Source organism: Myotis nattereri, assembly GCF_964212035.1.
Source record: "Myotis nattereri genome assembly, chromosome: 9".
NCBI lineage: Eukaryota > Metazoa > Chordata > Mammalia > Chiroptera > Vespertilionidae > Myotis > Myotis nattereri.
The window spans coordinates 23,801,583-23,820,157 of record NC_138084.1 but is presented as its reverse complement, the minus strand read 5'-3'; the positions used below and the strand labels follow the sequence as shown (position 1 = coordinate 23,820,157).

The window sequence follows — 18,575 nt, the reverse complement described above, 5'->3', positions numbered from 1 at the left end:
AAATTCTAATCAGGAAAAAGGAGATGATATGGTTTGGTGAACATACCATCTTAAAGTTGTTGCCTTGTTTTGGGCACACTTAAAGACAAGAAAACTCAAGAACGTTCTCAAGAAACTGAGAAATTACAAACGAATAAAGTATGTTTGTTTGTTTGTATGCTGCTCTGGGCTTCCAGGGTGTTTCTCTGGTGAACTAGCCAGAAATGTTATGCCTTTCTTCTGGGAAAGTTAGAGTCACTCTGTAGTACAAAAAAGGGCATGTGGGGGTCGACTTCATGTTAAAAAGAGCTGAGTTTCCATTTGACTTCTGTGAACTTGAGAAGAGTCATTTAACCCCTCAGTTTTTCACCTTTACATGGAAATAAGGATATTTACTTCTTACCTCTCTGAACTCTTATAGGGATTTAATGACAAAATTAAGATATGTGAAAAATGATTAACATAAAGCCAACTTTCAGTATTTTCCCAGTTGTATAAACCAGAAAATAAATTCTATGGGATAGATAGTTGTTATTACAAATTAAAAGTATCTCTTTCAAAGAGTTTAGAAATGCTAGGTAAACAAAGTTAAATAGTTATCTACAGAGTTCTACCATACTAATGGGCATTGTGGATCTCCCAAAGGCAGGTGTAGCATGCTGCATTTATTACACTTACTTGACAACAGACACTTGGGGTTGGAAGCCTACTTTACAGCTCTTTCCCCAATATTTACATACCATTCTCCTCAATGGATGTGAATTTTCTTGAGGACAAGCACTACTTCTTCAGAAACATTTTAATCCCCAGTGTTTAGTACATTGTGTATAATAAATACTGGCTAAATGAATGAATGTTGTATTATTATTCAGGATGTAATTACTGATTTTTACTAAATATTATTGGTGTCAATTTTTATCTAAATTTCTAGTAGCCTCAGATTCTATTTATTTAAGTGGACTAAATATACTGGGTTTTCAAACCTGAGAACACAAAGGGTATGGTTTAAAATGACTCACAAATACATCTTATCCTTGTGGAACTATGCTTACAAAAGAAAACCGGTGCAGGAAAGTGCTCCATGAGAACTACAGCAAAGGAATAAGAAAAAAATGGAGAAAAAAAATTGTGTGATTAAACAGCCAGAATAGAAGTTGTATACTTGGGTGGCAACAGAAATCTGGAAGTTTAATTATGGGAAATAATTTCCTAGCCAGGTGAATGCAATCTGGAAGTTTTAAGTTAATGAAATGATGGTTCTTACAATTTTTACCATCAGTTATTAAAAATAATCAAGGTCAAACAAAAAATCTCATTCCTATGTCATGCTAAATCTTCATACTTTTAAGGCCTAATCTCATTCCTATGCCATGCTAGATCTTCATACTTTTAAGGTAACTTTATAAACTTAAAAGGGCACCTTTAAATTATATGTAAGGAAAATTTTGTACTTCATTTTGGATGCTGAGACATTTTAGTCTGATGTCCACATCAATACACATTAATTACTCAGATGCTTCAGGGGTATTCAGAAGCCCTCTATCCCACCTACTCTGTTAGTCCAGGACGACAGTATAATTAGTTTGGCCTTGCCTTCAAATCAACACATCTGCCGGGGTCCAACCCCAGCAGGTCCAGGGGTCCCCAAAGGTGTGGACGGAGTCGGCGAAGAAGTAATGACAAGGAGACAGCGTTCAGTTGATCAGCAGCCTAGCCAGGATCTCCAGCCAAGTTCTGGTCTCGATCTCCAGAGAGGTTCTGCTTAGGATCTCCAGCCAGGTTCTGTGTCCATGGTCTCTTTCTAGGTTCTCCAGCCAGGTTCTCCAGGTTCTCCAGCCAGGTTCTGTAGCCATGTTCCCTCGCTAGGTTCTCCAGCCAGGTTCTGTCCAGGTTCTCCAGCCGGGTTCAGTCACCAGGTTCTAGTCAGGTTCTCTTGCCAATTTCTGTAGTCAGGTTCAGTCCAGGATCTTTTGCCATGTTCTCTCCAGCGAAGTTCTTCTGTCTCTAGTGAACGTTCTGTGTAGGTTCTGTGCCTAGGTTCGTTCTCTCTCTCTCTCTCTCTCTCTCTCTCTCTCTCTCTCTCTCTCTCTCTCTCTCTCTCTCTCTCTGTCTCCTAAGTTCTGTCTGCTGTTGTCTTGTTTCAACTGTATTTATACCAGTTGATTCCAATCCTATCAATCTCTATTCCAAAGGTTAGGGCGTTTCTTATCTCCATTCCAGGGAGTAAAGATTATGTAGCTTAAGCATGATTGTTTGTAGTTGAAGTGATTAACTACCCGCCTGGCACTTAGTTAAGGAGTTTCATCCCCTCCCTGACTTCAGGGAAAAATTCCTACCTGGGGAAACAACCTTTCTAGGAGAGGCATCCCCTCCCTGACTTCAGGGAAAAATTCCTACCTGGGGAAACAACCTTTCTTGGAGAGGTGACCTTGGTTAAAACACACAGCGCTAAGGGGAGCAAACATATTAAGAACAGTATGCCATATATGCCAGGTCCTTTGAAACAGCAAGGATGGACCGGCTCCCGGCACACATCAAATTCCTTCCTCACCTACCATTTTACTGCTGAGAATAGTAAGTAAATAAATGTGTGAATGGCATTTCTTAAAGTGACTACTTCATGCCAAGTATCTATAATAATAAAAGCGTAATATGCTTCTTGACTAAGCCAGGGCTGCAGCCGCCATGGCTGTGAGGGAGGGATCCAGGCAGCTGCCCAAGGCTGCAAGGGCCTACTCTTGCTCTTGCACGAATTTCGTGCATCAGGCCTCTAATATATATATAATTCCTATGCCTCTATACACACACACACACACACACACATATATACATACATACACACACACACATACATGCTGGTGTTCCTATTTGTTTTCTTTATTTGATCTTCACAGTAATACTATAAGAAGAGTTATCTTCCAGTGAGGAAACAAACTCAGAATTGTTATTGCCTCACATTAAACAATCAGAAAAATATAAAAGATCTGATCCATGAACCTAGTTTCTTCTTTCTAAAGTTGGGTGCCATTTCTTTTACCATGTTGTCTTAATATAAGTATTGTCATTTCTTATACTTTTCCATAGGGATGATTAAAATGTATATGTATAATCAGTACTTACAAAGAGCCCAAGCATGACTTAGGTGAAGACAACTATTACACTCTAATGAAGAAAATGTAAAATATTAATGGGAATGCTATGTTCCCTGATGGCTTTGATATTATGATAGTGTAAGTTTTATCCAAATCAATTTATAAATTTACTGCAATTCCAGTCAAAATACTTATAATTATAAATGTTATTGCTTCTAATTTTAATTTGGATTAATAAATATATGAATTACCCAAGAAAAGTTGAAAAGAAAGGAAAGATAATGGGGTGAGAGGAACTTACCCCACCCCATAGTCAAATATACTAGAAAAATCAAAAGAAAGAATCATCCGGTATTGGCAGAAGAATTGAGAACTATATCAATGAAACACAACTGAGAATCCAGAAGCAGATCTGGTTTGCATATAAAAATGTAGTATGTGATCAAAGTGGTACTTCAAATTAGTAGGGGAAGAATGTACTTTTAAATAAATATGATAATTGGCTATATAGTTTGTAAAAAATGAAGTTAGATCCCTATCTCATACCACACTAAAAATAAATTTCCTGTTAATTAAATACTTAAATGTAAGAAATAAAACCAGAAATATACCAAAAAAAACAGAGTTGATAATCTGTAGTCTTGGAGTAGGAAGTCTTCCTAAACTTGATAAAAATATTAAAAAACTTGAAAAAAGTCTATACAGACATTTTTTATTTCTCTATGGCAGAAAACCTCAAAGTACAAAGGCAGTCACATTCCAGGAAAGATATTTTCATTTCTATATGAGAGACACAAGGTTAATGTCTTTATTTTATAAAAAGCTCCTTCAAATCAATAAAGAAAAAGCAACATCACATTAAGAATATGGACAAAGAGTTTGTTCAAGCAATTCATAGGTGAAATCAGATGGTCATTGAATTTGAGCAGATCAGATGCCCAATTCCGCTAACTGCCAAAGAAACAAATTAAAACAACTGTGAGCTATCATTTGCCTACTATTAGACTATTCAGGGTTAAAAAGAGTAATAGTTTTTAGTACTAGTGAGAATATGGGGAGACAGACTCATATACAATTGATGGAAGTAAATTGGTATAATCTATTTAGAAAGTAAATTTAGAAGTATTTATCCAAATTTAAATGGGCATAAATAGCCTTTGACCTAATGACTCTAATCCTATTGTAACAGGTTCACATACAGTTAAACAAATATTTTTCACAGATTGTGACTGTCTTTTTACTTAGACGAGTTTTTCTGCCATGAAAAAATTTAAAATGTGCAGTTCACACGTTTACTGCAATATTTTTTGTGATAGAAAAAACATCCTGCCCTGGATGGGGTGCTCAGTTGGTTGGAGCATCGTCCTGTACACTAAAAGATGGCAGGTTGGATTCTTTTTTTTTTTTTTACGAGGCCTACAGACTTATTTCTTCTTGGACACACCCACAGTGCGACCCTGGCGGCCTGTGGTCTTGGTGTGCTGGCCTCGAACATGAAGACCCCAGAAGTGGCGCAGCCCTCTGTGGGCCCGAATTTTCTTCAGCCACTCCAGGTCTTCACGAGCTTGTTGTCCAGACCATTGGCCAGGACCTGGCTGTATTTCCCGTCCTTCACATCCTTCTGTCTGTTCAAGAACCAGTCTGGAATCTTGCACTGGCGTGGGTTCTGCATAATGGTGATCACACGTTCCACCACGTCCTCTGTGAGCTCTCCTGCCCTCTTGGTGAGGTCGATGTCTGCTTTCCTCAACACCACATGAGCATATCTTCGCCCTACACCCTTAATTGCAGTGATGGCAAAGGCTATTTTCCGCAGCCCATCGATATTGGTGTTGAGTACTCGCAAAATGTGCTGGAACTTCTCAAGAATCACTAGAGACATGGCGGCAGTGGCGAGCAGGCCTCCTGTGGAAGAGCGGCAGGTTGGATTCTTGGTCAGGACATATCTAGATTGCAGGTTCCGTCCACAGTCCTGATGCCTATGGGAGGTGGCCAATCAATGTTTCCCTCTTGCATATATGTTTCTCTCCCTCTCTCTCCCTTCCTCCCTCCTTCTTTTCCTCCCTTCCTCCCTCCCTCCCTCCCTCCCTTCTTTCCGCCCTCTCAGAGCTCAAGGTCAGGAGATGAGGTCAGAGAAATGGAAGTAGTAAGCGGAGGTTGCATATGACATAGGGACATTGGCCAAGGTAAGAACTTCCGTTTCTATTTCATGTGACAGGAAGGCACTAGTGGTTTAAACAGTGGAATGGCATGATCTAATTTTTGTCTGGTGATTAGGTAGAAAAGATGATGATGGCTTGATAGTGGTGGGGTTGGTGAGAAGTGGTGGAATTCTGGACATATTCCGATATAGAGCTGTCAGAATTTGCAGATGTGAGAGAAAGAAAGAGTAAGGATATGAAACTGTCAGAACCTAAAAAAAATACCAGTGACAGCAAACCTGATCTGGAATGTAAGAATGGAGTGCCTCTAATGAGGCAGAACTATTTTACAGTTGTCTTGAACATCTAGCATCACTGTCGTCTGTCATTGATTTTCCCCACATCAGTGTGAGTGAAATGCCAAATAATGTCTCAAAATTGTATTGAAATGAGAACTTATCCCATAGTGGACTTAATGTGCATATACTTATTTTTAAATATACTTTTTAATCTTTATTAGTGAAAGTATTACATTTGCTCCCCTTTTGTCCCCACTGACCCCTTCAAGCCTGCCCCCACCCCAGGCCTTCACCACATTACCGTCTGTGTCCATGGGTTATACATATATACATACAAGTTCTTTGGTTAATCTCTTCCCACCCATCCAAACACCCCTGCCTTCCCTCTAAGATTCAGCAGTCTGTTCCATGCTTCCATGCCTCTGGATCTATTTTGTTCATCAGTTTATTTTGTTCATTAGATTCCACAGATGAGTGAGATCATGTGATACTTGTCTTTCTCTTACTGTTATTTTGCTGAGCATAATACTCTCCAGGTCCCTCCATGCTATCTGAAAGGGTAAGAGATCCTTCCTTTTTACTGCTGCATAGTGTTTCATGGTGTAAATGTACCACAGCCTTTTTATCCAGTCATCTTCTGATGGGCACTTGGGCTGTTTCCAGATCTTAGCTAATGTAAATTGCACTGCTATGAACGTAGGGGCACATACAATCTTTCTAATTGGTGTTTTGGATTTCTTAGGATATATTCCTAGAAGTGGGAGCACTGGATCAAATGGCAGTTCCATATTTAATTTTTTGAGGAAACTCATACTGTTTTTCATAATGGCTTCACCGGTCTACATTCCCACGAGCAATGTACTAGGGTTCAATTTTCTCCACATCCTTGCCAACATTTGTCATTTGTTGATTTGTTGATAATAGCCACTTTGACAGGTGTGATTTGATACCTCATTCTCGTCTTAATTTGCATCTCTCTGATGATCAGTGACTTTGATCATTTTTTCATATGTCTCTTGGCCATATATATGTCCACTTTGGAGAAGTGTCTATTTAGGTCCCTTGCCTATTTTTAATTGGATTGTTTGTCTTCCTTTTGTTAAGTTGTATGAGTTCCATATATATTTTGGATAGTAATCCCTTATCAGGTGTATCATTGCCAAATATGTTATCCCATACAGTGGGCTCCTTTTTGTTTTGTTGATGGTTTCTTTTGCTGTGCAGAAGCTTTTTATTTTTATGTAGTCCCATTTGTTTATTTTCCCCTTAGTTGCCTTTGTCCTAGGAGATGTATTCGCAAACATACTGCTATGAGATATATCTGAGATTTTGTTGCCTATGTTTTCTTCTAGGATTTTTATGGTTTCACAACTTACATTTAAGTCTGTTTTCCATTTTTAGTTTATTCTTGTGTATAATGTAAGTTGGTGGTCTAGTTTCATTTTTTTGTGTGTATCTGTCCAATTTTCCCAATACCATTTACTAAAGAGACTGTCTTGATTCCATTGTATGCTATTGCCTCCTTTGTCAAATATTAATTGAGCATAATGGCTTGAGTTGATTTCCAGAGTCTCTGTTCTGTTTGATTGATCTATATGCCTGTTCTTGTGCTAGTACAAGGCTGTTTTTATTCTAGTGTCTTTATAGTATAACTTGATATCTGGTATTGTGATATCTCCAATATTGTTCTTCTTTTTCAAGATTACTGCAGCTATTTGAGGTCTTTTGATTCCATATACATTTTTGGAGTATTTGTTCTAGATCTGTGAATTATGCCATTGGTATTTTAATAGAGATTGCATTGAGTCTATAGATTTCTTTGTGTAGTATGGACATTTTAATGATGTTAATTCTACCAGTCCATGTACATGATATAATCTTCCACTTGTGATGGACATTTGCTTTAATAATGTACATTTTTTTAAAAAAAAAAGTGTATTTAACTTGTACACATCTTGCTACTAAATGTTTATTAGCTATATTTGACCTTCAATTCTAAATGATAGCTGCTTAGAGCCAAACCAGTATTACATGAAATGTTAAAGGGTCTTCTTTAAGAAGAAGAGAAAAAAAAGATCGAAAATATGAACAATATAATGGCAGTAAATACATATTTATCAACAATTGAATCTAAAAAATCAAAATAAACAAACAAAGAACCAAATACACTGATGAAGAACATAGAATTAGAGAAATGGAAATGTGGAACAGATTGAATCTCAGAGGAAAGGGTGGAGGGGCTTGGAAGAGCCACTATTATTTTTCATATTTTTTATCTTTTTTTCTCTTTAAAATAGCAAGATTATGTCAGTAAAACTGATGACAGTAGGAAACTAAAAGCTAATATACATTTAAAAATATGTATTGTTGAGAGTATTACAGATGCCCCCTTATTTCCCCCATTGCTCCCATCCACCCAGATCCCACTCTACCCCATTCCTTTACCACCCTATTGGCTGTGTCCATGAATAATGCATTATACATATAAATTCTTTGGTAGGAGAAAACAGTTTTGTTATTTTGATGAACTGAGAAAAATTGTGGTTTAGGATTTTATAGGCATTACATGAAATAAAGCTTACATAAAATCTCTATAATATTGTGCATTAATCTTGGGGGGAAATACACTTAAATCACTGAAGAGCTTAATGACATTTTTTAAAACATAACTTTCCAAATTTTACCATTACATTCTCATGTCTTATTTTATTCTTTGAAAGAAATATGCAAAAATAAAGTTCACCTTGCATATTTGCTCGTTTCAGATCATAAGAACTTGCAAGCAAGCATTTCCTAAAGTTAAAATTATTTTCATGTTCTCCATTGCATGTCAGATGATTGATTCATTAAGGAAATTCCAAAGCAGTATCATTAAGTACATGCAAACAGTTGTATTGAGACAGTGAAATGACTGGCAAATTTGGGAGGTCAATTGCCCCATTAAAATGATAATTTTTTTAACCATAATCACATTTGGCCAAAATGTAGTATATAGGACAGGGCCTATTTTGTGACATTAATTTTACATTCTAGTCATGTTTTCTGTGACTAAAAATATTATACTTTTCATCTAGTCATTATATATATATATATATATATATATATATATATATATATAATCTCCAATGATATGAATGAAACTCTTTGTAGTAATGTTTCTAGATTATTCATTTATCCATTTAGTGTGTTTCATTCATTGTCTATTCGTTATCTTTTCAACAATCATTTACTAAGTATTTACTATAGTAGTTTTTAATCTTGGCTGCAAGTCAAAATCCTCTGTGAAGCTTTTTTAAAGCAGTGATTCCTGTGTAATAAACCCCTCAAACTAATTCAATAGTTTTGGACTGGGGCCAGGCATCTTTATTTTTTTCAATCTCCTTGAGTGACCCTGTTGTGCAGTCAGGATTAAGAATCACAAGCTTCTCAGTTAAGCGCAAGAGATGTAAGATTGAACACGGAAAAGGTTCTGTTCACAAGGAGACCAGAGTCAAATGAGTGGTTAGACAAGTAAACTAGTAATTACGGTAAAATGTAGTAAGTGCTAGACAGGGGTAAGTACAGCTCCACCCACTTAGACCTAATGTACATCGGCCCAGTGTCAACCAAGTCCAGTGACGGACCGTAAAACACAGGAAGGTTTTCTCTCTGTACCAAGCCAAATGGCCTAAGTTGTGATTGCATCCATATTTTCTGTCTAGCTCTATGCCTTAATCAAATGAATTAGCCGTACAAGATTCTGTAATTAAACTCAGGAAATTGAAAAGCAGAGACCAGTTTCTATTTTTGATAGCAGGATATGGGAGATGAGAAAGAGGTGACGAAGGATTGCAAAGCAGTGAGCTCCTCCAGGGCAGGGACCAGGCCTCATTAATATTTTTTTTCCATGGGCCTGATTCAGAATCCAGCACATGGGTAGGCAATGGATCTGGTGTCGTTTTGAATTTTCATTTTTTTCATGGTTACTAGGCAGATGTTGCTACCTACACTGTGTATACCTGAGCGGATGCTGTCCCTTACTTTCTGACCAGTGAATTTCACAAGGAAACCCATTGTGCTACTTGAGAGCCACAGGTCATTTGCTGAATTATCTTTAAACTTTCTTTCTTTCTTTTTTAAAATATATTTTTATTGATTTCAGAGAGGAAAGGAAAGGGAATCATTGATCAGTTTCCTATGCACGCCCCATACTGGGGATCGAACCCACAACCCAGGCATGTGTCCTGACAGGGAGTCTAACCTTGATCTCCTGGTTCATGGTCGATGCTTAACCACTGAACCACTTCAGCCAGGCATCTTTAAACTTTCTAATTAAACAAAGAACTTTGCTTAATTTTTGGTAGTAGGATTGCCTTTTGTTGTCTTGAGTGTTTGTACTATTGCCAGTTGATGTTTATTTTTATTACTTTAATTTCCATTATGATATGCTGTTTTATATTCTTTTGTTTCTCTTTTATTTCATTTTACACAGTCTGCATTGTCAAACTTTTTTTCCTATGAATTACAGTTGCAAAAGGGCCTGTAATGGAATCCATCTAAAATAAGGGAGGACGTGTGCCTTTGATCCCCAGAGCTGCACGAAAAGGTCCACAAAGCATGTTGCCCTTATCATCTCCTGGTCCCTAAAGATGGGACTTAAGGAAGTTGCCATTTGGCTTGGATCACACCTAGGAATTATTTTCAAGAAACCCAGTGGACATAGTCCAGATTAGAATTCCCTAAACAAAAGTAAGAAAGCCCCAGAAGAAAAGTTTCTTGGATTAGAGTTATTCTATTATCTTCAAGACCATCCATTCCTCCGTATAAGTGAAAGCTTTCATTTTCTTTCTCCATGATATGATATTGGCAGGGCCTAATGAGACCTTATAAAGAAAAGCTTGTTTGATTACAGTGGCGTTACTCTATCAGCTCCAGGGATTCATATACAGTGTGGATTTGCGTAAATGTGACTATAAATTACATAAACTTCAAGTTACATAATATAAAGTATTAATAAAGTCTCACTTTATCTGAATACTTGGAAATAAAACAGATTCCCTCCCTAAAAGAACTAGTCAGCAATCTTATAGTTTCCCATCTAGCTGGTTGAATGAATTATAAACTATAATTCTGCCATAAGAATGCCATTTTAGCTGGTAAACAGAAATGCCTACCATACTGTGTCATGTCAAATGAACCAATGTTGTTGTTTATATTAGAACTTCTCTTATAATTTCATACATTATTTGGTCATTTTAACATTTCCTATTTTTATTAGTTTTCAAAAATATAGGATGTCCTAAAAAAAATGTATACGTACTTTAACATCTGATAGCTCACTTAATTTTCACTCCTTTTTAGGTTTAATGGATTTGAAATAATGGGTGAAGCCAAACTAAGCTTTGAGCAAAGAAAAGTTATCCTAAAGTGCCACTAGACTTTTTTTATGGCAATACATAAAAGGTAATATTTACGGTACAAAACCAGCAACAGCTGACAAATTGAGGGCGCACAAATGCCGAATGAAATGATTCTTGATATTTGCAATTCCATTGCTTCAGGTTATTAGCAGTGCCTGGACTAGAATGGTCATCAGTTTGAAAATAGGCATTAACAAATATAATTATTCATTTCTGTAGATTCCTTTAAATTTTGAAAATGAACTGTATGTTAATCAACACTGGCTTTATAGTCATTCAGTGTGTATACATTTTGGGGGGACACCCTATATATATAATAATAATATCAAGGAAGTATTCATTAAGCTATCTGCCTTTCTTTCACTACATCAATTTTGTTACCACATTCCCAGGCATAGCTAATTCATTGCTATGTTAATAAACCATACCCTCAAATATACAGGGGTAAGCAAAAGGAGGTTTATGGAAAATAATACAATGTTTCATGTACTCACAACTGTAAACCTGCTTTTGCTCATCCCTGTATATGTTTGAAATGTGATAAAATGTCAAGGAAGCTAGGCAATTACCATGTTGAGCTATACTTTTAATTTCTACAAAATGCTAAAGACAATGTTAAGAAAAAATTATTTAAAAGAATTAAAGCAAAAATATCCCACAGCGTTTGTTGATCCTTGTGCTTCATGAATGTTTACCTCCAATTTTACTTTATCCATGCACATTAAAATGTATTTTATATTACATTTCTTCTTTGAAAAATTTGTTTTGAATTATGCAAGGATTGAATCATGCAAGGTCTTAAGGAATGCAACCTTCCTCAAGTGTCCTCTAAATTCAAGCTCTAAAATATGGAGTTGCTTGTTTGTTCAGATCCTTAGAATGTTTTGAATCACCTTCCTCGGTGACCAAAACTCTTTCCCTGGAAAATGATGAAATTAAATAGCAAATGGCAAGAAGATGAACTCCCCCTTCAGCTTTGACTTTGACATTTTGTTTCTGAGAGACATGGTTGTTGGAAGATAAATTCCCTGATGTCTACCATTTTCTAGCCTTTTAGCAAGATAGTTTTTGTAGGGAAAGAGTGAACTCAGAACACTGATGTGGTTAAAGTTAGACGCCAGGTTCTCAGCTCCCGGGTACATTATTTCTTCCCTTCTTTGATCCACTTCCCTGAGAAGATTAATCATATGTGTGTTAATGTACTTGGGATGTGTTTACTATAGATGACTAGAATGTGAACAAAGGTTCCAGCCTTGTGTAATTCTTACAGTGAAGAAGCACACTAAAGATGCTCAAGTTCCAGGATTGCAGTCATGCTTTCAGATCTTCATTCATAGGAAATCTGGACTGGAAAGATTTCTCTGTGGGATAGCATTCTCTAAGAATGGGCTCCTAAATCAAATAAAAACTCCTGTATAAATTCATTGAACATTATACTTTAATATCATCTGTATGCCAATGGGGGTAAATCTAAGGAAAATTATATTTTTTGATTTGTTTTAAAATCAACATTTTATGTTTATCTTGAAAACTAGATGCAGTGTCACTGATCTGCATGCCTTAAAATATTATATAAACCAGAGGCCCGGTGCACGAAATTCGTGCATGGGGGGGGGCGGTGTTCCTCAACCCAGCCTGCACACTCTCCAATCTGGGACCCCTCAGGGAACATCCTTCTCACAATCCAGGACTGCTGGCTCCTAACCGCTTGCCTGCCTGCCTGCCTGCCTGCCTGATTGCCCCTAACCACTCCCCTGCTGGCCTGATTGATGCCTAACTGCTCCCCTGCTGGCCCAATCACTTCCAACTGCCCTCCCCTGCTGGCCTGATAGCCCCCAACTGCCCTCCCCTTCCAGCCTGATGGCCCCCAACTGCCCTTCCCTGCCAGCCTGATCACCCCCAACTGCCCTCCCCTTCCGGCCTGATCGCCCACAACTGCCCTCCCCTACCAGCCATCTTGTGGCTGCCATATCATGGTGGCCATCTTGTGACAACGTCACACGAGGGCATTGCATGATGCCACCTAGGCTTTTATTATATAGGATAGTATCGTATATGTTACTTTTATTTTGCTTCTTTTATATATTCTAGATACAAATTCATTATCAGATATATGACTTGCAAATTGTTCCCCATTTCTTTGGACTGTTTTTTTCCTTTCTTGATGGTGTCCTTTGAAGGACAAAGGTTTTTAATTTTGATGAAGTCTACTGTATCTATTTTTTCTTTGTTGCTTATGAGTTTGGTACATTTTAAATAAGAACATTTACCAAATTCTAAGTCATGAAGATTTATCTCTGTGTTTTCACTTAAGAGTTTTATAGTTATTGCTCTCACATGTAAATCTTTGATCTATTTTGAGTTAATTTTTGTGTATAATTTAAGGCTACAACTTCATTCTTTTTATGTAGCTATCTGGTTGTCCCAGTACCATTTGTCAAAAGACTATTCTTTACCCTTTGAATGCTCTTGGCACTCTTGTCAAAAATCAGTTGATCATAATTATATAGTTTTATTTCTAGGCTTCCAATTAAATTTCATTGATCTCTATGTCTATTGCTGTGCTAGTTTCAGACTATGTCAATTACTATTGTTTTGTAGTAAGTTTTGAAATCTTTGTGAGTCCTCCTACCATATGTATTTGGAATTATTGTCTATCCTTTTGCTAGTTATCTTCTCTTTGTCCCATTTTTATTTTCCTATTCTTGTTTGCCTACTTTTATGTTAAACAGTACTTTTGTGAAATATTTTTATTCTCTATTAGCTTATTAGCTTCCTTTGTATTATATTTAGTGTCTGCTCTGGGGACCATAATGCAACTTTAATTTTAAGTAAAATATAAGATCCCTACAGTAGCATTGTTACATTTACCTACTCTGATCCTTTGTGCTATTGCTATCATATATATTACTTATCTATATCTATATTACAAACCTAAAAGTATTGTGTTATAATTTTACTTAATGAGGTCTGTCTTTTAAAGAAAGTAAGAGAATATGTATGTATTTTACTTTCTGTATACCTAAGTTATCACTCGGTATGATTTTAGTTCAGCTTGAAGTATTTCTTTAGCATTTATTGAATGCAGACCTGTTAGCAACAAATTCTCTCATTTTTAATTATTTGAAAATGTCTTTGAACCTTTAATTTTGAAGAATAATTTTAGAATAGCCTTTTATTGGAAGACAGATTTTTTTCCCTTAACTATTTTAATATCATCCCAGTCTCTTGTAGCCTCTATTATCCTAACGAGAAATTAGCTGTTAATCATATTTTTGTTCTCCTTTGTTTAATGTATTGTTTTTCTTTGTTGTAGTCAAGATTGTTCTCATTATCTTTTGCTTCTAGTAGGGTTTGATTATAATGTGCTTGGTGCAATTTCCTCTGTTTATTCTATTTTGGGGCATCATTGAACATCTTGTAGTTGAGAGCTCTTTTTCTGCTCCTATTTGACTCTAGTATATTTTATGATTTATGAAATATGTTTTAAGCTTTGTTAAAATGCTTAGAAATAAAATGGGGAAGTACTGATGAAATGCTACAATTTTCAAATGAAAATTAGTTCCTTAAATATATATACAACCCAGCACATGTGGAAAATATTAATGTTGCCTGTCCTCTTTTCCTATTTTCACAAAATCTGTTTATAGGTGCATTTCCTCCCTCTGCTATTTATGCACGAAAAGACTTGCTACAACGATCTACCCATATTGCTACCAAGACTTTCCAAGCGTTGCGCATATTTGTGAACAATGAACTCAATGAACTTTATGCAGGACTGAAGACAGCTCAGAAGTTTCTGAGACCTGATGGTCGTCTTGTTGCCCTCTCCTTCCATTCACTAGAGGATCGCATTGTGAAACGATTCTTGCTCGGGATAAGCATGACAGAAAGATTTAATCTAAGTGTAAGACAGAAGGTGACACAAACATCACAATTGGGTTCAGGGCATGAAAACAAGGAAGAAGGCTCTCTAGCAAGGTCCCCTTTAATGTGGGAATTGATACACAAGAAGGTACTTACCCCAGAAGATCAGGATGTACAGGATAACCCCAGAGGGCGCTCAGCCAAGCTTAGAGCAGCTATCAAATTATGAGAAAGTCATAATCATCTGATCCTTGAAGTGTTCCCTCACAGTTTCTTACCTGAACAGGTTAACACAAGAAATTATGGGGATATATCTTTATGTAGGTATGTGGTCATATGTGTGGACATTGAGAATTTTTAGCATTTTTTTTCTCACAGAAAATGTAGGTAATATTAATATGGCACAGAAAGTTCAACGCAAGGAGCAGCAGTATCTCAAAACTGGACAAATGGTTTATCTGGGCATTATTCAGGAAAATGCATCTTACCAGTTATGGTTACATATTATAAATTGGTGATTCCAAGTAAATAAAATAGCAATATAATTACATGTACAAAAGATAAGAATTAAATACTTAAGTTTGCTTTAGACTGACTTTATCTACCTCTGTAATATGTAACTTTAGTTTCAAAGCTTGATTGTTTTTATTCTATAGGCTTTATTCAAATCTGAACAATTCTTCATTGAAATCAGAAATAGAAAATGTTCTAGGGAATGATGTGCTCAAATTAGAAACAAACAAATGCACCTAGAAAAATGTAAGTTTCTTTTTTGCATGAAGTCATATTTACTAATGAGAGAGATTCCCAAAGGTAACTTCCCATCCAAGTACCTGATTAACAAATAAAAGATCACACTCTTATATTCAACAATGTTTCATCTGTTTCATCAATTATTTTTAGACCTGTATACTATGGGAATTTTTTTCATTAATGTTAATGAAACTGACAGCCTTGGGTTGGACAATGTCCTTCCAAAATCCATGTCCTTCACAGAACCTCAGAATGTAACCTTATTTGAAAATATGGTCATTGCAGATGTAAATGGTTGGGACGATATGTACTGGAGCAGGGCAGGCCCTTTATCAAATGTGTCTGATGTCCTTGTAAGAAGCTGAGAAGAGTCAGAGGCAGAGGGAAAACCACATGAAGATGGAAGCAGAAATTGGAGTGATACATCTGCAAACCAAGGGAAGCCAAGGGCTGCTGGCAACCATCAGATCCTAGGAGAGAAGCATGAAATAGATTCTCCATCAGAGTCTTCAGGAGGAACCAGCTGTTCTGACACCTTGATTTCAGACTTCCAGCCTCCAGAACAGTCAGAAAATAAATTTCTGCTATTGTAAGCCACCCAATTTGTGGTAATTTGTTACAGCGGCCCTAGGAAACTAAAATGCTGACAGCAAAAAATCTTGAATAAGTTGCATGACTAGAAGGCTTCTCCAATAAACACAAAATTGCTTTCAAAATGTTGTAGTGTAAATATATATTAGCTACTTCATGTAATTAGACTGTTTACCACAATCATTCTTGCTCACTTTTTGTCTCTAAAATAAAATATATGAATTTGGCTTGGGAGTTTGATTCTTTATCAAACTCAAGTGCATGGCACTCAACAGTTTTCACCTATTACCCCACGTTGCTGTCCTTTGGCAACCATCAGCTTGTTCTCTGTACCTGTGGATCTGTTTGTTTTGTTTTGTTCCTTTGTTTTGTTTTTTTAGACTTCACATATAGGTAAAATCATACAGTATTTGTCTTTCTCTTATTTATTTCACTTTAGCAGAACCCTCTAGGACCATCCATTTTGTCACAAATAGTAAGATTTTACTCCTGTTTTTGCTGATTAATATTCCATTGTATATATGTACCACCTCTTCTTTATCTATTCACTTATGAATACCTAAGCTGCTTTTATATCTTTGCTATTTTCCATCATGCTGCAGTGACGTAAAGCTGCATATACCTTTTTGAATTCATGTTTTTGTTTTCTTCAGATAAATATCCATAAAGAGTATTGCTGGGTCATATGGCAGCTCTATTTTTAATTTTTTGAGGAATCTCCATACTGTTCTCCATAGTGGCTGCACCAATTTACAATCCCACCAACAGTGAGTGAAGGTTCTATTTTCTTCATATCACTTGTTATTTGTTGATATTTTTATGATAACCTTTGTTAAAAGAGTGAGGTGATATTTCATTGTGACTTTAATTTGCATTTCCCTAATCTTTTATTTGTCAGTATCTTTTCTTATGTCTGTTGGCCATCTTCATGTCTTCTTTGGAGAAATGTCTATTCAGGTCCTCTGCCCACTTTTTAATATGAATGAGTTTTAAATGGTTAACTCTGGAGAATGTTTTTGGGGAATTCAAACAATACATATGGAAAATAAAAACTGATTGTTAGTATGAATATGCATTGCTTTTCTAATAAAATATAAAGAATATAAAACAAGTAATTGTTTGACATTTCTGAAGCTGTGTATTAACTGCTTCTACCAATCATTTTAATACAGCATTGATGTCATTGTGGAGCACATCAATTCTTAACAAGTTTTAGATCATTGCTTATTAAATGAAATTTAATAACTTCACACAATTTATAGTTGATATCCTTATTTTATATATTCTTTTTTATAATTGTATATGTTACTAAATAATCTTTTTGAAGTTTCTAGGGTTTTCTTTTTTGAGATACTAGTCACATCTACATATATTTTATGTAATATGTGATATATGATTTGTGCTTAAATTCATTTATGTTACAACCAATAGTTTATAAGATAATACATTTTGCCTAAATAAGTTTTTGAAATTAACTACTATCTCTTAAAAATTTACATATTTCAAATATTATTTTACATTTTAATGCTTATGCATTTCTATTATAGACTGTTGCTTACACAAAAAAATCTATTAGAATACTGTAGCAATCACAAAAACTAAATAGAAAAATAGTTACATTAAAATAAATGTTACAGAAGCAATTTTCAGTTATTCTTATCCATTGCAAAGATTCTAATATGGATCTAGATTATTATGAACACCCAATCAGGCAACTGGTTCCACAACCATCAAATCTCACAGAACTGGACAGTGCTATTCATCAGGCATGGTGTCAGATTCCTCACATCACCTTTCTCAAATTTCATCTGTTTATAGCTACTATTTCCAACTAATGTTTGGTAACACACAACACTGCAGGAATACTAAGGTAAAGTTTAAATATAAATTATTTTTTTAAGTCTGGTTACATAAACATTAAAAGTTCAATAGAATTAATTATACAAGATGCAATGGTTATAGTTTATTATACCCATCATTTAGGTGGACCTTAAAATTCTTCACAGACTTTTTGGCCACCTCATTCTTTTCTCAATCATGAAATGATTAGATAGCAAAGGAAAGAAGTAAAATTTAATGTTCTGATATGCAAAGTAGAAAGTAGCTTCTTTGGTAATGTCACAACTCCTTAGACAATTCTTTATCTTAAAAACTAAAAAAGTTTTCTACCATTAGCATATGCCTTATTAACTATAATACTGCCCACACACTAGAATACAAAACTGAAATTGAACAAGAGGACATGTTCCATTTATGATTCTTAAGTAATAGCTTTTGTTCATTAGACTCCATCCCTATGCTTTGGTCAATAATACTTGTCTGTCTTGCACAGGGTTGAGGATTTGTATTGCAAAAGAAGCATGGTGTGAGCCATTCTGCCGCAGGAAAAGTGTGGTCATGCAACTGTTACAGGTGTTAAACTGAGGAGAAGGTAGTATAGGAAGGTAAATAACA

The 18,575-nt window shown here is 35.8% G+C and overlaps 1 protein-coding gene and 1 pseudogene across 2 annotated transcripts in view; one reads left to right on the top strand and one right to left on the bottom strand.

Moving 5' to 3' along the window:
• METTL15 (methyltransferase 15, mitochondrial 12S rRNA N4-cytidine) overlaps positions 1–16,242 on the top strand; it is a 176,663-nt gene extending 160,421 nt beyond the window's left edge. The window contains exon 6 of the mRNA XM_081099627.1: positions 14,561–16,242. Coding sequence (XP_080955753.1) covers positions 14,561–15,006 — 446 coding nt within the window. The 3' untranslated portion in view covers positions 15,007–16,242. The remainder of the gene's footprint in view (positions 1–14,560) is intronic.
• On the bottom strand, positions 4,465–4,963 carry LOC308524872 (small ribosomal subunit protein uS13-like; annotated as a pseudogene). Its single transcript has one exon. The product of its transcript is annotated as a small ribosomal subunit protein uS13-like (transcript).
• Positions 16,243–18,575: the final 2,333 nt, after the last annotated feature.